General features: G+C 40.1%; 2 protein-coding genes across 3 annotated transcripts in view; one reads left to right on the top strand and one right to left on the bottom strand.

The window, feature by feature from the left end:
- The window catches only part of CTNNA2 (catenin alpha 2), a 522,290-nt gene that overhangs the window by 145,257 nt on the left and 351,369 nt on the right, over positions 1 to 25,664 (bottom strand). The gene's annotated exons all lie outside the window — the stretch shown is intronic.
- LRRTM1 (leucine rich repeat transmembrane neuronal 1) lies at positions 19,018 to 25,645 on the top strand. Its single transcript, XM_009509113.2, has one exon. It carries the CDS (start codon positions 19,947 to 19,949, stop codon positions 21,510 to 21,512), a length of 1,566 nt encoding a protein of 521 aa, XP_009507408.1. The 5' UTR covers positions 19,018 to 19,946; the 3' UTR covers positions 21,513 to 25,645.

Genomic DNA, 25,664 nt, shown 5'->3' with positions numbered 1-25,664 from the left:
CAGTGTGGTTTTGTTCCCTGAGCTGAGATGCTACATGGCTCAGTATGCTTTCTTCTGCCTCCTCGCCCATCCAAGTCATTCTCTTTCACCCATGAAATAGTTTCTGGACTTGCGACCTGCCAACACCTAAAGAGCTCATAAGGCTTCAATGGAGACACCTCTTGGTTTGTTAAGCCGCTCTACTGAAAATGCAGTCCCTTAAAATATCTCATATACAACCTCTCCCATGCCTCGTTGCTTCCATTTCTTTACTTCAGTGGTGCCACAAATTTTTGGACCAATTGACTATTCAGCCTTCAGTCTCTCCTTCTGTACAAAGGCTTATTTTGAAGCGTGGGCTTGAATGTTGTTCAATGACTAACATGACTGCCCTCATAAACAGACATGAACATCAATTAAATCTGGGAAGGAAGGAAAAATTGTATGGGAATATTTCACAAGGCTAGGAAAATATTATTTAAAAATTAAAAATTCTATACATTTTTTTTTCAGTGATTTAGAATAGCAATTAGTATTACAGCTATTTGTATCGGTGCAAACGTAACGAAAATAATTGAAACAAAATGTTGAAAACTAAACAAAATAATAGCATCAGTGATCTCTGAAATCATTGCTGCACTTGAGAAACATAATAAGATTCAAGCGTATGGGACTTTCCTGGAAATTTCCCACACATTTTCTTAAGACATCTGTTCAAAGCAGAAATGTAGGGTAAGTTTCTGGAGGGGAAAAAAAAAACCAACCCCCCCCCAAAAACCCTGTATCTTTCTTATTTCCCCTATAGATTACACACTTTAGAGCAATTTCTTTGGGGCATTATATGACCTTTTCCACTTGTGTGAGTTTCTCCCAGGCTCTGGGGTGCTCACAGAGAAGCCCTGAATTAGCTCTATGAAGCTTTTCTGTGAGGAACAGAAATGGACTTTTAGCTCGGTTTTCTGTGTCTCCAGACACGGACCCATATTTAACTCATTTGTCTCACTTAAATCAAGTGCTTGTTATAAAGGGACATCCCCCACCACCCACAGGAACCTGATGCTGACTGCACTGTGAACAAATTTCATTTGTATGCTGATACAAGGATAGCATATTGCACTGATCAAAACCACATTAAACACTGCCACATTTACAAACCGAGGCAAAAATTTAATTTAAATGTCATTTAAAATTTCCGCTATTAGATTTCCTCTATTACTACCCTCTTTTTCTTCCTTATTCCAAAGCTACTGGATACCTTTATGTTCACAGATTTTATTTTAAATGCATATCAACTATCCCAAATTATTAGGCATCATAGCAAGGTAGCAGCAAATTGGCATTATACCATTTTCTCCATATGCTAAGCAGGTCAAATTATATCACCCATATGCTATATTCCTCTCTGCTGCGAGTAAACCCAACAAATATAGTCTTTGTATCTCTATAAGAGAACGCAGAATTGCTTCAGCAGATCTTGAGGTACCAGCACCCATTCATAAATCAGTGTTATTGAACACATTTTTTGTCTAAGACTGCAAACACTAGATATGTATATTCATACAACTTTTGTCTCAAAATTAAACTGTTTCTACCAGTCCTATCAAATTCCTGCGACTTTCTCACAATATCAGTACCTGTAAATTTATGGGGTTTCTCCTGCCTTTGTCCAATATTGTATTTCTCCAAATCAATAACTTTCTGCTTTAAATCCTTCTGAATCAATTCTGCCTCTATTTTCTCTCTTCCCTCATTACTCACAATCTCGAACTCACAAATTCGCAGCCCCTACTTTCCTGCCTTTCAAAGCCAGCTGTAATTTCTGACTCTCTGTTTATAAGCTGTGCTTTAACCCAGCCCCTCACAAAAAGCCTCGACCAGCTTGGGCTTGTTCTGGCCATACAAACATCTGAGATTCGCAGGAAAGGAGAAAGGGTTACAAGTTTTATCAGTGGTGCCTGCCTTAAAATTGACCATTTACAGGTGTTTTGTCCAGTTCCAGCACCGACATTCCATTTTGGGCAGAAACAGAAGAGTCTCTGGGGTTGCCTGATTTAGGAACAAAAATACAGGACATGGAGAAGGGAGCTTAGAGAAAGTACTGAGGGGGAACATGTAATCCATAAGGGAGGAAGTTCCTGCCCAAAATACATACTCGTCTGCAGGGCAAAATGGTCCTTTTGGAGGCAGCGGTGGCAAAACTTCTCTCAGCCAAGCTTTCCCCATGTATGTGACACAGGCAGGTCCAAGGAAAAAATATACAGTGCAGAGATTTGCTCCACCATCCATGACGGTGAGTGAGTACAAGACACGATGCGTCTGAAAATATTCCCCTGCCATCCAGGAACCGGTCTGCCTCCCTTTCCTAGGCCAGTTAAGCAAGACATGGTGCAACACAAGACACACTCTGCATAGGGATCACCTTTGGGATCTGCCTTTGGGATTGCTCCTGCGAATGCTTCTGCACAGGTGATGCTTGGGAGCAGAAAAAATACCGCCTCAGACCTGTGTTGCAATTGGCATGTGGCCATCTCCTGCTGCAACCCCCCAAAACCAAGCAGTACATTGGCTCGTGCCCTACTGGAAGTTGTAGCAGCAAGATTAAATGAGAAGAAAATCGAAATCAGGATTAGAGATGATAGATTTTACCACACTGGGAAAAAATCCCCTAAGTATGAAATAAGGGACATGGGATTTGAAGCTGCACTAGGAGAAATTTTGTACTATACAGAGTATTTAAAAACCATAACATGATTCAGCAAAATACTCCTGTAGAGACTTTAAGCCTCCGATGTCAAAAGGATTGAGCAGAATAGCTCTGAGTCCACCTGCTGCCAGCCCTTTGCAGACCCCGTGGTGTAAAAGTATGCCTAGAAGCCAGCATGACTAATCTGGTCTACTGAGGGTGATGAGACGGGGCACGTGAGCTCCTGCGCGTTGGGACAGTCAGCGAAATAGCCTGTACGTGACAGTCAACCTCTTCCGAGAGGTGGGCTACAACAAAACAAAACGTGCGATAAAAATAAAAGAATGAGAAATACAAAAGAATAAACCAGGTCTAGACAAAGCTGCTCTTTTTTCTTTATGTGCCTCATTAAGCTATTACCACCTCGTAGGCACGAAAACCAAATCGCTATGTGGGGATGAGCTGAGAACAACACGTTTTATGCAACAAGCTGCAGAAGAAAAGGGTTGGATGCCCGCGGTGCCGGTATATGACTTCTGAGGCACAAATGCTTCAGCACAGGATTCCTGTGTGGTGTTTGTCATGTTAGTTTAGTCTCTGTCTACCTTCTCTATCTATTTATAAGCAGGAATATTTCACGCAGGTATTTTGAAGATAAATGACATACAGGAAAATACTGGAAGTGCAAAAATACTATTGTACTGGAAGCTACAGAAGTACTTTAGATAGCTAGATGTGTCTAGAGTATTGGACAGGTGTCACATAAATTGAAAATAATAATATAATAGATTATTCCACATGAGCCAAAGTTTCATGGAAATGATATTTAGATAACAAAAAATATCAGCGTGTCGTTTATTGCGTGTGTGGGCTTGTAAATAACCATCCCAACAAACTAAAGCAAAACTCTTTCAGTGTATTCCCAGCACAATAATACTACTGAAAAAATATTGGAAGCTTTATTTCAACTCAGCAAACCAAAGCTGTAAAAGAGTCTCCTAGCCAAAAATATTCTGCATCTATGGTGCTCACTGACTAACTGGGATGACATTGAGGTGTTGCAGCTTAAGGCAGGCAATCACACATTCAACTTAATGGATATAATATATTCCAGGAGTTCGCTGAAAGAGCTAATGCTTTTGGGAGTCCTCAGGGGCTAAGCTGTCCACCTCCATGACTCTTTACACATAATGCAGGTAATCAGTAATTCAAATGTTATGTCGAGCTCATAGAGACAGGATATATGAATGTAGTATGTCTTCTCACAGAAACTTTACAACTAGCAGAGTACCTATTTCCATAGTAGAACATTGAAAATATTTTTTAGACTCTATTTCATATTAAAATAAAAGTTAAGAAAATACATAATTCAGCACAAAGCGATTTGTGCAGTTAAGTGAACGCTTAGCATGACGGAGCTCTGTGGGAACGGCCGTTACACAACTGAAATGGCGAAGATGGGGGCTGCAGCTGTGGAAGCATCCATCTGACCAGAGCAAGGAGGAAGAAAATGCCTTTTTTTTGTAAGTCCTTGCAGGTTCCCTTATTTATATTACCCAGTTTATTCGTACTCTACAGACTTTCTGGGCAGGCAGAGGAATGAAGCATGTCTTACGTTGCTTATGGATGTTACCTAAACTGTCTGTCTTTCTCATTACGTTCCAGGACTGTAAATGCCCAGCTCAGCCCTGGAGAGAGAAGGAGAAAATCTTGTTTGCTATTCCTGTGCCCTGCCTGTGAGCCTTAGATGGTAATGAAACAAAGTCAGATCACTTCAGCTCAGGCAAAAACTGAGAGAAAAAGAAATCTTGGTGTAGGAGAGCTCTTCTTCCATCATCACTGTTAGATGTGGATAGTTCCTTATGTTACACAGTTTCATTAATATAATATAATTATCCATGCCATATAATGAGTTTGCTACCTAAAAGCAATTCTTTGACTCACTTAGAAATGACACAGAAAGGTCTTTTCTGGGTCCATCAATGTTTCATATTGTCATTAATGACCTAGGTGGTAGAACACGGAATACGCTTATTAAATTTGGAGGTGACACCAAGCTGAGAAGCACTGAACGTACTCTGGAGGGCAGAATAAGAATTCAGAATGATTTTGACAAATTGCACTTTTGTCCTCAAAAGAAAAGAAAAAAGAAAGAGATGCTATCCGACAGGGTCGTGTGCAAGATGTTCACTCAGTCAGGAATAACCAGCTATAAAACACAGAACGAGCCGTAGCTATGTAGAAAATCTGCAGAAAGGGTTCCAGGGGCTTTTGTGAATCACAGACCGAAGAGGAGTCATCGGTGTCACCCAGCTGTGGATAAGGCAAGCACTGTTCGCAGGCAGAACCCAGCTGAGCCAGGGAGACACTGTTCTCCGAACTAGCAAGGTCACAGCTCGAACAACATGGGATGTTTTTGACACCGTGTATCAAGAAAATGTGGACCATTTAGAATGGATCCAAAGGGGATCAAAAGCAGTTACCAAAGATCAGCAAAAAATTCCACCAACAGTAAAAGCTTGGACGCACTGGGCTTGTTAAACTCTCAGAATTTGAGAAGTGAGGCACTGGAATAGATTTACCTGAGAAACCTTCAGTTCTGGAGTTTATAGGAGGAGCCGCTGTGTCAAGAATGACAAAACTAACGTTGCCTTAGAGCAAAAAGATGGACTAGGTGGTTTCTTAAATCCATTACACTTCCATGAACTAAGAAGGTTTATGTCACAATGACTTGCCCAGCCATGACCAACAGAAGGAATCACTAATGTGATTAGAGAGAGGGCTCTGTTGTCGGGGCTGAGACTCAAAGGTTCAAGGGTACTGCAGACACCCTCATCCCATGGTTTTGGTGAGACTCCATTTCAGCTCCAGAGAACGTTTGGAAGATCATCACATGCGTTCTTAAATTCTGTCTGTTCTCCACAGTCTAAAAAAACAACACTGATGTCTAATTCATTTTAGATTTAAAGTAAAAAAAAAAAATTTAAAAAATTAAGGTAAAAATAAAATAAGCACCTAAAATAAGCACCACTATTGTATTGGACCACTAGTGTTTAAAGCCAGAATGAAATGGAGAAAATCCATGCAAAAGCTGATGTCTCTTATCTGGACCAAAACTCTGCATTTTTTCCCGAGGGATTAAATGCAACGTAAGAGAAATGGATCACAGGGACACTGTTTAGTGGTGGACTCGGCACTGTTAGGTGCACGGTTGGACTCAATGATTTTAAAGTCTTTTCCAACATAAATGATTCTACAATTCTGTGATTCTATATATTCTGCATCTATAAATTTCTTTTCTATTTCTTGATATTTTGATCAAGCTGACTGGATTGCAAATTTCATATGAAGAGGTTTTTTTCTTCCTACTATGTTAAATGTTCTTTCAGCCTTACAAACTGTCAAGAAAAACGTACCTATACACAGAATTTATTCAATTGCCGTGATGTTGTCTAAAATGGTATTATCTAAAATTTCAACACAGAATAAACATATTGCAAGAAAGTAAATATATATTTTACACTCTGATGTAGTTGCTAAACTGGTCTACTCTGTTTTGTAGTGAAACAGCTGGATAATCTACTTTGGAATGAAAAGTAAGGAGTGTGGTGTATGGTATATAGCAAAAGGAGAAGAATTTTTTTCAGTTCCTGCAGTTGTTAGTCTAGAAATAAACCATGGAAATGGTTATAGGGAAAATGTCACTGTATATATAGAAATGAATATTTATATTTAATATTGGGCTACAGGCATGGCAGTTAAAGTGGAATATCCATCATAACATTCACCGTTTGATTCGGATTTTAACGGCACCTCTTAGGTAATGTTGCATTTGAAATCTCTGAACATGGACAGCACTCGGGGAAAATCCAGTCAGCAAGAAAAAACAGGATGAGAATGTGAATGTGCTTGTGAGCTACCCAAGCTACGCGCTGGACAAGCACGAAGAGAAGCCTAACACCTGGCTGCCTGTTATCCGTTACCAATCTCTTTTTAATACCAAACACCTCCGCATTTCAACAGATACTTCAGTCTGTAAAAGCACCGAAAAAGACCAGCGCCACTACACCGCCATATTTTGTAAACGTCACGTGATCATTTTAAAAACCAGACCAGTAAAGGGAAAGCTAGCAATTTGTTTTAGGGATCATAAACCCAAAGTATTTCCTAAGTCAATACTTTATCTTACTACCAACGTGAGCAGATTTTTCAAACTGGAAAAAAAACCCAGTTGTTTTTACTTACTGAGGAAACCACGTTTCAGAAATACTTGTTCATATGAGTAGGACAGGAACTTTAAGGAAGAACTGTTTTATGATGAGGGTGGTGAAACCGTGGCCCAGGTTGCCCCGAGAGGTGGTCGATGCCCCATCCCTGGGAACACCCAAGGCCAGGCTGGACGGGGCTCTGAGCGACCTGATCTGGTTGGGGGTGTCCCTGCTCACTGCAGGGGGTTGGGCTGGTTGGCCTCGAAAGCTCCCTCCCAACCCAACCCATTCTGTGATTCTCTGATTCTATGTTTCTATGATTCTATGATACAGTCACAGGAGAAGCAATGCTTCTGAATTACTTATGAGCAAGGACTTGCAGAAGGAAATGGTATTTGCATGCCACCCCTCTCATAAATACGGTGCTTACACCAGGAAAACCAGCTGTTGCGTTTTAATGGCTTTTACCAGCAGGAGCCGCACAGAAGCCAGCTCGATGCTTTGGTTTTGCTCCATATTTTAATCAGAAATAACTGGCAACTATCTTCCCGACGCATGAGACCTTCAGGATACATTTCTAAACTGCATTCTTCACTGATGTGTGTGGCAATTCAATGGATTCTTAGCGGAGAAAAATATATAGTTGTGCAGTTTGGGTGTGGGGGAAGCTCTTCAAATGTATGCTCTGCATTTCCTAATCGGGGCACAAGGTCTTTTCAATACTGGAGTAGAATTTTTGATGAAGTGCCTGGTGGCGAATTTGAAATACTAGCCTGGGGGCCCCAACGAGCCATAATTCATTCCAGTAGCTAGAACAAATCTAGCTTCTACATTCATTCCTCTAAAGTCATTATTGACCCAAGGGAAAATGCTAGCCTTAAGCAAGTTTTAATAAAGACTCTGGTGGAGTAGTTTCTGTAGCACTAAATGCGATAATGAGAAACAAGCCACTTAGCTGCAATAGACCCAGGACCTGTATATAACCCGAAAGTCAGTTTTCTGAGGTTCTTGGGATTCTTTCCAGAGATGAAACAAGCATCCAAAAGAGATTTTATTACCTTGCTCACTAATTTGTTACATAAAAATCAGTCAGGCTTAAATGGACCAATATTCTGCTTGTCCTATATGAGCATAATTTATTTTAATACTGTTTCTGTGAAGTAAAAATGTCCACAGACTAATCAAGTCTGGGTTGAAAACCAAGGTTTTTACTAAACCAATAGAAGTGTGAACATCTAAATCTGGCCTTAAACATTGCTCGGCTTTAGATCTTTTTGCAGTTTATTTCAAACAATAACCGTTTGTTTTTGACTGTGACCATAAGACCTTGTATCCAGCAGCATCGCTGATGTGCTACAGGCTGTGGCAGTTTGAAAGTTTCTTATGCAATTACAGAAAACTCTCTATGGATGAAGCAGGGAAACAACAACAAAACCTGATAAGCTGCATGTATGCTTCTGAAGTTAGATCTGGACTTATTTAAAAAAACATTAAAAAAAATTTTTAAAAACCCCTCTCCCTCACTCTGCCCCCTTTTAACTGTCGACCAGTAAATAAAACCTTGCTAGACACAGTGGAAATAATCTGAAAATTAAACTACATTCTTGATACAGAGAGATAGAGAAAGGATCCTTTGTGTGACTGTTATGATCATTAGTCTCCATCCCAGGCAGAGCAATCACAATCTTTTGTGCCTGTTGTTGATGTCTGGCATTCATTCACAGAGAGGTGCTTTGTTTTGTGTCTCCAAATTCTACAGACAAGTATTTACGTTGTGAAAGTCAGCGGAGGAAAACCAGGAATAGGCTCCTCTGCGTTGATGCTTTGGTAATACAATTGATGGGATGGAATAAAAGCACAAAGACGATAGGCTGAATATAGCAGCGCTTCGAGCAAGAGGGGGAATCGGAGCATATCCTCATGTCTACACAACGCAGTAAACCCCCCTCCTACGCTTGCCCTGATCCGAGACAAGCCGCATCCAGGTACATCCTTATCAAATTCCCAAAGAAATACCATCTGCAACTTTTTAAAAAGTGTGATCGAGTATTTACTGTGCATAGCAAAAGCAAATTCTTCAACATTAACACGGGGGAGGTACGGACCCTACGCTTTACAATCAAACCATCAAACTTAAAGCCAGTATGCTGTGTTTGCAGCCAACCCATCCATTCCTTTCACATAAAAAAGAAGTTTGGGGTACTAATCCTTTTTATGAAAACTCCTAAAATATTTTTAAAAGCTATGCGGGAATTAGCGTGTGCTTTATGATCCAGGAGGATTGGTGCTTACGGGCCTCTTTGTTTTTTCTTTTTGGTACCGTTTGAGTTCAAATCGGATACTATGTGGGGATTTCAATAAAAGTAAAATTGAATCACGTTTCTGTGAAAGTCTTAGCCATTTATATAGATGAGATGGGGAGGGTGGGCACAGAAAAGATTTCTAGTTTGAATGGAGATTAAATGTCACGAAGACTGGAGTTGCCATCTACTGGAGTGTGCAAAGAATGACAACTGACATGCAAAAACCCTGAACTGAAAGCATTCATCACAGTAACACTCTAGGTACATCGTACATTGCTCCACAACTCAAAAAAAAAAAAAAAAAAAAGAAAAGTAAATCTCCAAAGACAAGGAATTCTCCCCTCTCAGCTTTTGAGAAGTCGGAAGATGCACGAGGAGGCTGTGTTAAAACAATCTGATTTCCCTACACCTTTTATCCACATTTAGCAAAGGATTATATTTATCACTTCTCATCAGGACCCAGATAATTCCACTTTCCAGCTTCAAAAGCACAAAACAATGTCAGAATCTGAAAAGGAGAGAGTGGTAAATTCTTCAAATATGAGCATCTAATATCTGCTGCATTTTTAAACCACCACCTTTTAACAAAATGTAATATTATGGAATATCTTCAGTTGAAAAAACTGACAAACGTAACAAAAATCTTAAAAGTTGCTTTTCATCAAAGACAATATTTGCTGTGCAGTTCTAATTATCTGTAATAAGCTCATATGAAAGAGTAAAAGTATTCACTCATGTTTGTAGGGGATCTAAGGTAGAATTTTTACTTCCTACATACAGGTCTTGCAAAAGACCAATTATTTGCACAAGCAAATTAATAAAACCCATGCTTACAACTGGACAGACAGCCAAACCCGACCTCTCCAGGGCAGTTCAGGGGGGAAAAAAAGCAAGAATGTTCTTAAAGTGCTGTGAATTAAATGACACAAAATTAGCAGGAGACATGCTGTTGAGGACAGCTACAGCCTGGCAATTCAGTGTATGTGTAGACACGAGCACAGCATGTCGCACCTCACAAGACCATAACCTAGTTAAAAACTATACACATGCACTGGGATTTTCTGCAAGCAGTTTAATATTTTCTCATATTTAGTGAAGATGTTTCTTAGTCTCTTACTAAATGTAGAGTATGAAGTGACTGGACAGAAGTATCTGACACGTGAACTATGTTATTATGACTAATGGAGCTCATCCATAAAGGGTTATTTCTCTGGAAAATGTCAGATTGAATAATTACTGGAATTAATCCCAAAGGGCTTTAGAAAATTTTCTGCCCAGTTTCTAGTCACATTTTTGTCACATTTTTCTTTTGACTAGAGGGCAATCTTTAATTGCAGTTTTAAGTTAAACAAGTACTGTAAGCAATTCATCAAACATTATGAAAAATGATGTATTTCTCTAACAGTCCTTGAAAGTAGCTAATTCACTTTTTACCCTCATCTCTAGGCAATATAGCAAAATCCAATCAATAAATAAACCGGGTTTGTTCTGCCTCTGAAACAAAAAAGCATACTGGCCCTATTTTTCATGCATCAGGTTAGGTATAGAATATCCTAGAAGTGATATATTGGAATATTACTGGCAATATTATTAAGATAAGTAGGGAACAGATGATAGCATTATTTGGTCTCTTGGATTTCTTAAATCTAATCAGTATTTAATGGATACAACGGTGCCAGCAAATCCAGAAAGTCAGAGAACACATCTCAAAAGACTCGGAGCTGAATGTGTTTCAGGGAAGTATCCCAAGGTCAGCATTACTTTGCAGTGCTGCAGATGCATCCGACAGGCTCCACGGCCCGGCAGTCTGAGGACCAAGAAAAAGCAGCACGTATCAAAGATTTTGGGGTTTTTTGGTTTGTTTGGTTTTGGAGTTGTTTGTTTTTGTTTGTTTTTGTGGTTGTTTTTTTTTTCCAGTAAATGCTTTTATAACTGCTGTCAGGATGATTATCTTTGGGCAGAAGGTAAAGAAGCAAATACCTCCCAACTTCATCCCTCTGGCACTAGGGGAGCTTCTTCCCTCTACATTTTCAATGTCTCCTAACCCTCGTTGCCTGCATGGCCCTCATGGCCATGAAAACAGCTAGAAGTGACTTCTGCTGACCTAGTGTCAGCGCATGGTCCAAGCTCAGCTAGCAAAATGGGCTGCAGAAAGACAACATGACCAAAACTCCGTTGTATAGAATATGTACCTGGGAGCACTGTAATTCACTAATTCTTTTCCAATAATTATTGCCTCGAACACCCAAGCTGTGTTGATTAGTATCATATTCATTAGGCCATAGCAAAAGATAGTCCATGCTGGGCATTATGCAGGGACATAGGAAGAGACAATCCCTGAAATTAAGAGCTGGAAACAGAAAAAATAACCCTAGCCTAGGAAAAACAAGAGCATAGAACAAGAAAAATAGTTATAATTTGAAGAAGCAAAGGGAGGATGAGGACACATAGTACTGCTTCCAAGACTAATTTTTTTTAAGCTAGGTATCTTTAACGCCTCTCTGCTCAGACACGACTAGTTCCATCTTTTTAAGTACAGAAGTGATGCCTGTTAGCCATTCCCATTCCCGTTCTGGCCTCTGTTGGCATATTTGGCAATCACTGTCATACCTTGCTTAATCACCTTTTGTCCCCGACCTGCCGATTCCCCAGATGGGCCCCTGTCGAGCAACATACATGGTGATGTCAGCACAGATTCGGGGCTGGAGGATGATGCTGGGGGGGATCTGGGGGCAACTCCTCTGCCCATCACCCACAGGGCTGGGGGGAGAAGGGGAATCGCTGGGTACAACGTGCCGTGGGACGTGAAGCCTCAGCCAGCATTTATAGACCATGCCAAAGAGGTGCACAGTTCAGGAGTTTCACACCAATGATTTGCCACTTCTTTAGGATTGCTGTTAGGAACATTACTGATGTAATAAGGAAAAATGGTTAATTTTCCAGAGCCATGCATGCAATATACAGCATCCACTTAAATACATAAACACCTTTTCATAGACAAAAATCTCTGAATAATGGGGAAAGAACCACAATATATCTTGAGCCACAGGCATTTCACAGATACTGACCTTTGATTTTGATTTAGAGGCTCTAACTAATAAAGCTTGGCTCTACACCAAATCTGAAGAAGAAAATCAAGCACTCTCTTGTCAAATTATAATTAATTTGCACTACAAAAAAAGAGCAGAAGTAAGCCAAGTGTTCTTTAAAAATGGTCTCTAGAATTCAAAACACACAGTAAAATGTCCTGTAGCTTGAAAAACAGGCTGATCTTTTCCTGTCTTTTCGAGTTGATTACGCATCTCTCCACTCATTTAAAATATAAATTGAGTCTTAAGAAACAATAAGCTTTTCATTTTACATGAATATTAACGATTCTAAATTACAGCAGTGGGAGGGGAAATGTGATCCTGAAGCAAACCTGAAGAAAACCCTACAGCTTTGTTACTATTTGCCCCCCAAATCTGCTGTTATACCTTTAAAAACATGTATAACGTGAGGGTAATTTAAAATCATAGTATTGTATGTATGTTGAGAATGTGGTTTGCATATGCTTCCTATAGTTTTGCAGGTAAATTCAGGATCTTTAAATATGTTATTAGAGTTGACTATATCTTTCTACAAACTTATTGAGAGTAAAGGAGCAACACAGTGTCTTGATTACATTGTACGCTTCTTCCTTTATAAGACATCAACATTCTTTAGCTCAGACACATAAATACTTTGAAATCAAACCAAACAAGAGTCAGGAAAGCACATTTCAAACACTTCCATTGGATCTCACAAAACTAAATAAACTGTTGAGCAAAGCTGGGTTTCTAAGATTACATACACATAAACCATAGACAACCCAGCCCCATCACATGAAACTGTGCAGTATTGGCTCAGAGTTTTTAAGCTGCTTGAAAGAAGAAAGGTCAGGTTATTGCTTTTTTTAGAAGGCATGACTATCTTTTGTTATGCCTTTAAATATGTCCTTTTGAGACTCCTGACCCGTGATTATTGCTCTTAGACATTACATCAGTTGCATATAATACGTAATGAAGCCATAAATATTTCAGGTAGTCAACAAACCGTCTTCCTTAAGTTTGCCAAAATCACAATGACTTCTATCTGAAATGTGGTTCTTCAACCTGGTTTCTGCATTATTACTTCTATGTATGAGCTAATGATTCAGATTCCCTCTAATCTCCCATAAGATGCAGTACACAAACAACTAGGTTTTCAACAAATTTTATCCTGCGTTTTCCCTTCAGATTACGGATATCATCAGAGCAGAAGGATGGAAACATAAAAATCCCGACTTCTCCATCTGCCAAAATATACCAAGAAGCACACATAACTGAGAGTAATACAGTCTGCCAAAGCTCCAATTGCCTGTTTGCTATAGGCACCCTGCTGCGGTCCAACATCTATGTCCTCGGCTACATAATCTAGCTCATATTGTTCAGGTCTTCCGTAAATCCAGGAACCAGGTCTAAGAACATTTTCAATTATATTATTTCCAGGTAACATTATCCAAAAGGAAAGTTTCCCTGTAAAACTCCCTTTGGAGTCAATTCCAATGGTACCCTCTGTTATAGAAGAGAATTCAGTAAGTCTTTATCCAATTTCAAAATCCTAGTTTAGCACCGACTTTACCATCAACCTGTATTTCTTGCAATGATGTATCTACAAAGGCCGGCATAAGGTTTGTTATCTTTTCCGATTGTGATTTAAAATACATTTGGAAAGAAGCAAAAGAAACGGATTAAGAACAACTGATTGTCTAATACTGAGAAGAACAGATTTTCTGCTCTGGGAAAATTTTCCAAGAGCAGTTCATCCATTTGTAAAAAGACTTTCCAGGAGGCTGCCAGGAACAGCTTTTAACTTGTTCATCCTAGCTTTTAATAATTGATTTCATAAATTCCTCTCAATTCTCTCTACTTTCTGCACCGTGAAAGTCTGAAAAGTGTTTACTGCCACTAAAATTATGTCGCTGATAAAAAGGGTGAACTGTTTTGCATCAAGAAGGCTATCCCAACGTAAAAGGAATGAGATTTTTCACAGTCCTAACCAACCCTGCTATTCCGCCGTGTTGTGGTGTATTCATAGTCCACCATCATCCAACCTCTCACAGGCCTGATGAATCTGAGCAAATGCACCAAGATCACCCACCCAACCAACCAACACGAGATGCGATGGCATCAATAGCCATCTTGGGTTAGCTACATCCCTGTAAGAACAGAATCCTTCCAGTAAAAACACAAATAAAAGACCACTTAGCATTATAGTTTATTCAAGAATAATCCTTACAGATGAACTATCAACAGTAGAAGAGGGCAAAGTTGATGTATTCAAGTGTATGGATAAGCTGTGGCCCTCTTCGCTCTTAACCTAATGGGAAATCAATTACATTTGATTCGCTGACACCTCCAGAAGTACTTGGGAAGGTCTTGAAACAAACCTTTCTGGAGTGCCTAGCCTAGCATTTCTGAAGGTGGAACTAATTGATTTCCAATTAAATATGACTACCTAAAACCTTTACAACTGCTAATCACTGCACTTGACACATGTTTCCTCTAAGACCTCCCAAGACATTTTTAGAGCTATAAAGTAGCAAGAGGTCATTGAAAGCCAAGGTTTAGATTTCCACTTTCCCTGTAAACCAAGAGTTCCAACAACCCAATAACTTGACTGTAACACACCAGTCTTTGCTTAACCGGGATGCTACATGATCTTCAGCAATGTGCTGATGAATCACAAATGGATAGTTTTTACTTCTCATTCTTCCATTATACCCGGACATTCGCAAGCAATGACACTGTCTAGAGTTTGACTGCCCATCCAGAAATCCATAGGCAATTTCACAGCTACTTAAGAGAGTCAGTAACTCCTTAGCTTATTCAAGTAGTCTATCAGTAATGAATGGAGGAGACACTTCATCTCCCCACTGATATATTTTCCTAAAAATTGACGTTTCCCTGCTGCATTGACAATTCTGCACATAGGGCTTTATGGAGCTGTACGTGACTGCGGCTGACGATGAGAATGGAGTGACTGTAAAGGGAGAGAAAACTGTTTATCACATTGTCAAAAACAATAAGATGATTTACATAAGAACATCTATTATTTAAAGGTAGTAACAAATCCAATGTGTCTGCTTTGCACTGCAATAATTTAATGGTAGTTATCATTATTACTTTGACATCTTGAATTGCCAGAAGTATTTTAGTCAAAAGCTTGGGTAATATAGTGCATTTTCATATTTACAAAAAGAGACGTGTTACATAGGTGATGGACTTCTTATCAGCTGAAACCCTGAATTCTATATAGAAGGGACAGCCAGCCAAATGCCAGGGATGACCGAGATATGAATACTAGAGCAATAACAGATTTAATTTGCTTTACTTGAAGTCACGCCTTTTTCTTCCCTTTTCTGTTGTTAAATGTTTCCTTTATGCAAAACGCCACGGTTCAGTGCACTTGGAAATTAAAGACTAACTTGTAAGATCAAGGTTTGACTCCGTCCATTCATGAAAGGAAATTAAAATCACCACTAAAAGTCCCACTTTTTATTATACTGACAGAAACCACTCAGAAAATACCAGAAGGAAGAAATACACTCAGTATTTAATATACGGCTTTGTCTTTTTGTATTTGGTTGGTTAATCCATTAAAACACGTGTAGATGCACAGTTAGACATTAGTGGCCAGATTCTGATCTTATTCTCTCTGTCCCAGCCCCTGGATTGCAAACTCAGGCAGTTAAACATCTAGGTACAAACAGTAATGCCATGCAATACAAGGAATTAGTGAGCATGAAAGGATTCTGAGGCTGGCTAAATGATATGTGACATTAATCTGAACACAATATTAAAAATGTGTAGACTAAATACCTTGAAAAATGTTTCCCTTTTTCTGCCCGAACAGTTTTGACAATCACTGCAGGGGGTTGCCAGTGAATTACACTTGTCGTGACTCCAAGAAATAGCTCCCCAGCTAAACTTCCTAAAACTTTACTCGTGTCGTTATTCTGTAACCTACTTTACATTGATTTAGTCAATCTCCCTTAAACACAGAAAAAACTTAGTTTGCGTTTCTTAAAATGTTTTATAATAGCACATTTAATAAAGCTAATTTAAATCTGCTAATTTATAGAGATTTGCCCGAGGCTTTGAAACTTCAGAAAATGTGTAAACTTAACAGTTTGCCTGTGATAACAGCTGAGACAGTGGAAATTAGGCCCTTTGCATTACAATCACGTTCAAAGCAGATTCTTAGTTTTATTGAAAAAAAAAAAAGTATATTTCAAAAATACAGAAGAAAACCAAATTTATGGAAGATATTTCAGATCTAAGACGTATATTCATCCAAGTTTGTCTTTTCTGATCCACGCGCCACAATTCCTGAATGTGCTCACTACTCCGCCTCAACATCACAGCCCCAAACATAGGTAGAGGTCTCTCATTTTAAGGCTACCTGGATTTGTTTTTACAAACAAATTTTGGACGAATAAGAGCAGAGTTTCTCATGCAATAAACCTCTGACAGAGCTGTGAGATAGTGTGCTTGGGGCGTTAATTCTGGGCTCCTAATTCTGGTTGTCAGTCTTCCAGCTGGTGCTATATAGGTTTGGTACTGTCTGCTCTAATTTCTACCTCTGGAAACCAAATGATAATAGATTAGGTGCCAGCGTGGGAAGAGGCAGATTTGTTAGCATCCAGGCTGCATCCCAGGTAATAGCAAGAAGCAGCAGTGAAAAAAAGCGTTCAGCTCTTTACAGGGATGTATCAAAGTGTTTCAGCTCTACTAGAGGAATTCTTCTCTTTATACACAGCATTTACATGGTAACTAAGTGATCATTATCATCAACTGATTTGCAGAAAATGTCAGCTTTCCTGGAAGACATAGTTGAAATATTTAGGGCTGCTGTTGCAGATCTTTCCCCAAATCGTACATGGCAGAGGGCAGCGAGACCTACCCCACGAAGACTTACAGGGTTGCTGTCCTTTAAGGGATACAACCTTATCGCTTTGATCCTTTTTTCAGCATCTGTGAAGTTCAAGTCATCTTTTGAAATTTTCCTTTCTGCTAAAATTGCATCAAAATATTCAGAAATGTAATCCGGAATATAATCTTGGACAAGGTTTTTGGGTTTTTTTAGTCTGTTTTCCTGCTTCAGTGCTCTTTCTCCTGGTTCTGCTATTGCTTTCCCTCCTGCTTTTGTGTACTGAGAAACAGAGCTAAGGTGTACTGCAACCAGTGGACGCTTGCATAAACAGCCTGCTTTGAATAAAACACCATGATCTTGGGAGAGGAGGAACACATTCAGCTTTCCTGCCCAAATGCTAAAACATATAAGAGATTCATGTATTATTAAAGCATCTCATTTTAGCTTTGAGACCACTGAAATGCAAAGGCTGCAAATAGAAGAAAAATGTGAATAAACTTAATTGGCAGCGTAAAACCACATTCATTCCCAGGTTCGGAAACCACAGACAAAGTGGTTTATATTTGTAATTTATTTAAGACTTTTTTTGGCAAATACATTCGTAATGACTCTCCCTCACGCATTTTTATGCACGAGAGCTTAAGTTTTCCAGGACTTCTGTAAAACAACTTCTACTGCATCAAATTACTGCATTCCTTGATCTCTACCAGCACACACGCAGCAGCCAGCCACACTCAGACACAACCAGCAGCGCTAGGATTTCGCAGCTCTCCCGCAGACACTTCAAAAAGAAGATTTTTATTTTTTTTTTAAATTAATACGGTTGTGAAAAAGCAAGAAAATGTAACGGTTGTGCCCTGCCTCCAGCATTTCACAACCGATGTTGGTTTAAAATTAGCACGATCTTCTGCAATACTTGTATTTCCGTGTGAAACTTCTTCATAGAGAATTCAGGCAGAATCGTGAGCTGTCAGCTCTGATCGCATTCACCAGCACACAGGCTTTAGACTCTATTTCATAATAGGAAAAGATGGCCAGCGTTTTCCTGACAGAAGTATCGTGTATTTTCCAGTCAGTAAAAATTACAGAGAGAGCTCATTGTCGGTGCAGTTCCCATAGATAATGAGGACTGCAAATTATCAGGCAAGCATTTTTTTTGGTACATGGAACAAAACCCAGCACAATCTGCAGAACTTATTAACTAATCGGGTTTTAAACCCTTTCTCTGCATGCTGCTGACACGGTCAGAGTAACCTGTACGTTGATCTTATTCCAAAAGCACATTAATCTTTATGCTGCAAGAATTACAGTCGTATGTGCCGTAGCGTACAGTGCAAAAAAAAAAAAGCCTTTAGGAAAGGCATGTGCTGAACACACACAAAATATGCAGGATGGAAAAACACCAAATGTAATTAAAGCTTATATGAACCCAGACATTCCTATTTGCAGAGCTCTGGCTGCATTTCTATGAGAAAGAATGCACAGAATTTCAAATCATGCTCTATTTAGACAATGTCAGAATAAAACCACATTCCCGCCCCCCCCCCCCCCCCCCAACTCCCCCACCCCAAGACTCCAAAAGGCAAATCTCATCATCAGAATTAGAGAGAAAAAGCAATCCAACGATACTGGTTTACATATTCCTTCCCAAACCAAGAAATCAAGTATCTCCCTCTTCCGGCTAATAGCTTATAAATTCAGACTTTAAACAAAAGCAAGGAGAAAAAAAAAGGATCCTAATTCTCAAGCTTCCTACTTAGCACTGCCTCGCTGTTGATGATTTGTGCGGCTGTGTGTGCGTGCGTGTTTGAGAAATGGCGAGATAGGCTTAAAGTATTTTCCATTTCATCAAAGAGCATATATTACTTTCCTGGTTCGCTCAAATGTTGGTTTTATGCCCACCCCTTTTCAATCTGCCCATGTCTGAGATGCACAGTGCAGGCGTACAATCATGAGCAGCTTACGACACTCAGTGAACACTAGGTGCCTCTGCATGCTCTAGCAACATACTGCTCAGCTGAAGGGAAGGGATTCTTGCTGTCTCTCTCTGCTCTAAGCATCACCTAACAAGCAAAGCGAACAAAGAATGGGAAATAAAGCTACCCTTAGCCGGTCAGTGAATGAATGGTAATCTCTCTATGGAGTAAAGGTTGTGCCGGTCAATGGTCGTTGCAAATGATGGACATTAAACAGATTGACAAATCCTGTGGAGTCGTTAGTAAAGAGTTTGGAGTTTTTTTCACGCCACAGTGTTAACTGCAAAGGACAGAGGGAGAAGGAGAAGATCAAGCTCATGTACATAGTTCTGAAACTTGCAGGTCCTAGGAGTCAGCTAAAAAGCTAGCTGGACAAGCCTTTCGCTCTTTGAGCAGAAGCGAAGTGAGACATTGTGAGCTTGCCAGCCTTGCACAAAATTGAAAGGGACTGAATTTGTAGCACAGAGGGGTCTTTTTTAGCTCTGCATATAATTAGTCCAAACACAAAGGAAGCAACTGAATGGAGGTTGTCACTCTCTGGAAAAGGGTGGGTAAGACACTTTTTAATTAAATTCTTTCATGAAGAAAGATTTTTTTTTTCTTTGCTGCAGCATTTAACATGAACAAAATCACTATCATTTTACCTTTGAATGTCTGTGAACTTTAATGCTGCACAGCTCCTGCATGCTGTAAAGTGAAATATTTGCCTCTGTGTTTGTTCCGTTTGCTGTTTTGCTTTGGTTTTCTGGCTTTGTTTTGGTTTTTTTTTTCCTTTTTTTTTTTTTTCTTTAAATAAAATATGATGTAGAATTTGAAAAGATTCAATGGACATTCTCAAGCATATTTGGAAATATTCTTGCTAATGGATTTCCTTCTTATTGGTCTCTGTTTAAACTGGCTGCTGAGGAAGCCCCCGGGGTTGATATTGTGTACGCTGGGTATCTTTTCTAAAATGCTTCCAGCCGTGAATAGTGGGTGTCCACAGCTATGTCGGTGTGAGGGCAGGCTTTTGTACTGTGAATCACTGAATCTTACAGAGATGCCTCGCAACCTGTCGGGCATGATGGGCTTGTCTCTGCGGTACAACAGCCTTTCAGAGCTGCATGATGGACAGTTCACAGGGTTAATGCAGCTCACGTGGCTCTATCTGGATCACAATCACATTTGCTCAGTGGAGGGGAATGCCTTTCAAAAATTGCGGCGAGTTAAAGAGCTCACCCTGAGTTCCAACAAAATAACCCAACTGCCCAACACCACTTTCCGACCCATGCCAAACTTGCGCAGTGTGGATTTATCATACAACAACCTACAGTCTTTGGAGCCTGACCTGTTTCACGGGCTGAGAAAACTGACAACTTTGCACATGCGGTCGAACGCCATCAAGTTCGTGCCAGTGAGAATTTTTCAGGACTGTCGCAGCCTGAAGTTTCTAGACATAGGATACAATCAGTTAAAGAGCCTGGCTCGAAACTCTTTTGCAGGCTTGTTCAAACTCACTGAGCTGCACCTCGAGCACAATGACTTGGTGAAGGTGAATTTAGCCCATTTTCCCAGGCTCATCTCCCTGCACTCCCTCTGCTTGCGAAGGAATAAAGTTACCATCGTAGTAAACACTTTGGACTGGATATGGCAACTTGAAAAAATGGATCTCTCCGGCAACGAAATAGAATACATCGAACCTCATGTTTTCGAAAGCGTACCTCACCTCAAATCCCTGCAGCTGGACTCCAACCGGCTGACCTACATCGACTCCCGAGTCCTCGACTCCTGGAAGTCCCTCACTAGCATCAGCCTTTCTGCAAACGCCTGGGATTGCAGCCGTAACGTTTGCGCCCTGGCCTCCTGGCTGAGCAACTTCAAGGGTCGCTACGACAGCAATCTGCTCTGTGCCACCCCCGAGTACGCACAGGGCGAGGATGTTTTGGACGCGGTGTACGCTTTTCACTTGTGTGAAGACGCGGCAGACCCAACGAGCGTTAACACCCTCTCCCCGGTAACGAACAGCAGCGACCAACCGTTCAGCTACGGCTCTGCCACCGCCACGTACGACGTGCAGGACAGCGAAGGGGACCCAACGACATACGCCATCACCGTGACCATGCCCGGCGAGAACTCGGAGAACGCCGTCCAGATTCACAAGGTGGTGACGGGGACCATGGCACTGATTTTTTCCTTCCTCATCGTGGTTTTAGTGTTGTACGTCTCCTGGAAGTGCTTTCCAGCCAGCTTAAGACAACTAAGACAGTGCTTTGTAACACAGCGCAGAAAGCAGAAGCAAAAACAGACCATGCATCAAATGGCTGCCATGTCAGCCCAGGAGTATTACGTTGATTACAAACCCAACCACATTGAGGGAGCCCTGGTGATCATTAATGAGTACGGATCTTGTTCCTGTCACCAGCAGCCAGCGAGGGAATGCGAGGTGTGATTTTCCTTGGGGGATTTAAACAGTGTGCAACCAAATAACAGCGTGCAGGCAGACAGTGGCACAGGGGGGGTTGCTGTGCTTTGCTGGTGATTTCTGACGTGCTCCTCTGCCGAAATTGTTACGAGGGGCTGCCTAAGAGACTTAATATTTTAGCTTTATCGTGTCTTAAGAAATCTTCAGGACAGTCAATCTTAAGATTTCATATGCTAATACTCCCTTTGAAGATCTGTCAATATTCAGGAATCTGAGAGTGTAAAAAGGTACCAATTATTGATCTTTTGTAAACTAAGAAAACTGTTTAAAATAAAAAAAATAGCATTTACAGTTTTTACAGACTGGTGTACATTACATGAATTGTTCCCTGTATACAAAATGCAACAGTTTAACCTCTTTTTCTCTTCATACTGAGTGTTGAAATGAAAGTCTAGGAGCAAAGAAGCCACGTAAAATTGCAAGCTTAAAATTAACCAGATGGCTTCACACTGTAATTAGTACACATTCACTTACATCATGTTACTGAAGCTATGGAGCATGACACTGGAATTATATTTTTGTTAATGTGCTACCTGTAACTGGATGTCAGTACAACAAGGAGCCAGTGAACCTCAGAAAGGCTAAAGTTTTGACTGTGGGACAGGATTTCTGAGGATTTTTAAGTACAGCTCACTTGTTAGTTCCTGTAAGATCCATAAAACACTGCATCGTAACCCCTGAAAGTATTTTGTATCAGATCTGACCATACTGCAAAGTCTCACTAAAGAGAAAAAAACAACAAGCAACAAAGCCCAAACAACTGATACACTGCCAAAAGAGTGCCCGTCATCATCTTCTTTAAAGCCAAAAAGAGAAAAGAAAAAAAATCTAAATTTAAGGGCTTTTACTAGCGCTTCCCACTTTTAGGCTTGTTTTGAGATAAGCTACGAGCAAAGAAACCCTTGCTTTGTGCACTGTGGTGCCATGGTGAATGGAGAAGAGCAAAAGCTATTCGGTTCTCAGTGGTGAAAGCTGTGTGTGTTTCAGGAGTAAAACCTCGGCTGTAACACTGTCAGAGTAAGAGAGTTGTTAGAGCACACTTCTGGGTCCTGTACTAAACTGCTAGCAAAGCCTGTCTCGTGTCCCTCACTTTCACCACCAGCCTTCACTAACAAAAAAACCCTGCTAAAATCTCTGCAGAGGCTGAAAGTATACGAACCCTCCTTACTAATGACTGATAAATGGAACTGATGGATATAAGCAGTGATTTTAAAATGTAGAATCACACAGCTGTTCTATTTGACTGCCCTTAAATAAAGGCTTCCTTTCCTTGTATTTTGGATTTCTCATTCCAGTATGTGAACAACCCACTGAATGATCTTTTCAACAACTCCTCTCATACTAATGAAGATGAGGTAGTTTTATAACACCAGGCAGAGCATCTTCAAATTGTCTTCATACAGCGTTACATGCTACTGAAATGTTACGGATAATGATTGGGTAACATTTCAATGCTCTGTACATATTCCTCTCTCCTTAGGTTACCACCAATAGAGGAAAAATTCAGAAATCTAACGTACGTTTTAGTTTAATGCAGGCTTTTTCTATTTTATAGCATCAAAGTGCCACCTACCCTTAAAAGGCTACAGCAGACTTACAAAGCACAGAATAAACCAATTCTTTTCCTGCACAGCAGGTTTTAGCCATTAATTTTAAACAGAAAGAGTGAATTCTACTTTTTTTTTTCTGACTGATATTATTTTTAAGGAGTCAGAACTTATTTTCCTCTATATTTGGTACATCTCAACCTGTTTAATATTAAATATGATGATAGCCTCCTAACCAAAATTTGTATTTAGTGAGGCTATAATGTAATCTGTGAGAGCAATGAGAGTAGGTATTGGGAGAGGACTTTTTTCATAAGAAATGTAATGACAAGCAACTGCTTTTGCATTAAAGTGACTGAAAACTCACCCACAGCTTTGAAACAGGCTGGCACTGTTAAAACTAGGCTTTTCTCTCTTTAAACAAATGCACGTTTCTGTTTCTATGCCTCAAACTCACAAGGGCCTGATCCACCCTGAAACTCCCAAGTGACCTGAGGGGTTGAGTGTCCATGTATGAACCCAGCAGGGAGGGCAGAGAGTAGGTAAGGACCCCCTGGTCTCTTTGGGTGCCTGATGGTATTTTAAGAGAGAATACTTTACACCATGCTAACTGAGGGCCAGACTACCTGTATTTTCTCCATTAAACCCTTCTCTGAAATCAAATCAATAGGGAATTTAACTGTGAAAAATTGTCTCTCTAACTTTGGGCTATGTTATATGTTCCTCAGATCAACATGCAGCACTGCAGCCAGAAGGACTGGTTACAGCTAGTTGTGAGGAAGGTTCCAAAAGCAACCAAGATTGTTAAACTATTGTCTGCGTATGGTAAAAAGAAATAGATGAATTAGCTTTATTAGTCACCCCCTGTTGCTATAAGGAAACGTATTAGTTCAGTCATGGTTTTGCCCCTGTAAATCTGATGCAAGACTGATACTGACAAACGATCATCCCGTGGTTGTATTTCTATGTATTTTTAGCATATTTGTGGGTTGTATTTTAAGCACACTAGTGATTGCACCCCTCTGGAATTATTCCTGCTGTTTATTGGTGTTAGCAACCTCAAGCTACGTTTGCAAAGACATGAGCAATTCCGCCTTTGGAATTTATTCACCTCTGTGCTTCATGCATCTTGCATTGACGGCTCAAGTAAACTGAAGAGAACATTTTCCTTTAAAGGTGCAGTGATTTCCTAAGTGAGAGCTGATTTCAGTATTGCCTGTTGCCATTTCTCCTGAAGAGAGGTAATGACCACCAGTGACTCGCCACCCTTAGCAGGATGATGGATGGAGCCTCCATATAGAGCACAGCACTTATTAAACTTCAGAAAATGATATATTTCAAAATCTTAATGCAGAAATCTTTTCTAAGGGTAATATCTTCTAAAGACAACCTCCTAATTACCTCCAGAGGAGATCTGGAGATCTGGATACCTTGTGAGCACCTACTGTTGGAGAGAGGGCTGTCACTGCTGTTACGTGGCTTGAAGGTACTCCACAGGGTGCCCACATCTAGTCTGAAAGTTTACATCAAAAATATATGGATTGTAAAGAAATAAAGGAGCGAGTATTTAATTTCAATCCAGCCTTTGCAAAGCCAGTTATTCATCCTGCTCCAGGCTGCTTGCATTGGTACATACGAGAGTTATTATATTTGTACTGCATTTACAGCAACTGCAGGGACAAATTTTCCCTTCCTTCCAAATTTCACGTTCACCAACTGTCCAGAGATATGTCATTCCCTCTCTTTTGATGGCCTTATTCTGGCTAATGAAATGGCTCAAAAAAAGAAGAAAAAAAAAAAAGGAAGAAGAAAAAAAAAAATGCTTTGGGAGTTAGTTGTGGCAGTTTGCTGCTCAGGGGATGCTTGGGGAATACTGAAGGAATAAAAATATTCTAAATATTCCCCTTTTAACGTTCCACTTAATAAGACTAATCTCCCTTTTACAATTAGGTAATTAACATTATTTTCTTTTTATTTAAGTGTCTTCTAGCATACGAGGCAGGGTGAAAGGCAAGCAAAAGAACTACCTTTTCTGAGGATGGTTAACACTACCAGTGTTACAGACCTCTAATATGCAATCTCTTGCTGCTAACATCAATACACACTCACAGTGCACCCAGTGATGAAGGAACTGTTGCTGTGTATGCTTTGAATGTATATAAGGGATGATTTATTTTCCTTTCTGTCTTTTTTCCTTCCTTTCTGTACTACTTTAAAAAAAAAAAGTGATATGAAACCACAGAATCAATGCTAATGTACCACATTCTGTTTCTGGCCTGAATATATAAAATACAAAGAAAATCTGTGTTAAAGATGCAAATTCCCTCCTTTACCATGCTGTCTGAGTGCTGCAGGGGGTTAGACCGAGGGGGTGATCTGTTCCTCCATGTTGCACAGCAATAGCTCGATGCTCTGTACCAGTCTGAAGATGCAGCCCCACGCCTGGTTCATAGCTGCCTCGCATACGTGTACCAGAGAAAGATCATTAATGATACCTAAGGTTATTTTTGTATGCTTTAATATATTCTGTATGTTTTTATGGCTAAGGCATTGAGGGACACTTGAAATGAGT

This window comes from Phalacrocorax carbo, chromosome 4, assembly GCF_963921805.1.
Source record: "Phalacrocorax carbo chromosome 4, bPhaCar2.1, whole genome shotgun sequence".
Classification (NCBI taxonomy): domain Eukaryota; kingdom Metazoa; phylum Chordata; class Aves; order Suliformes; family Phalacrocoracidae; genus Phalacrocorax; species Phalacrocorax carbo.
Note: the sequence above shows the minus strand (reverse complement) of the source record. Positions and strands in the feature narration are given on the sequence as shown.

What these genes read in the sequence shown, in the direction of transcription:
- LRRTM1 (XM_009509113.2), top strand. Translation starts at nt 19,947, where the DNA reads ATGGATTTCCTTCTTATTGGTCTCTGTTTAAACTGGCTGCTGAGGAAG.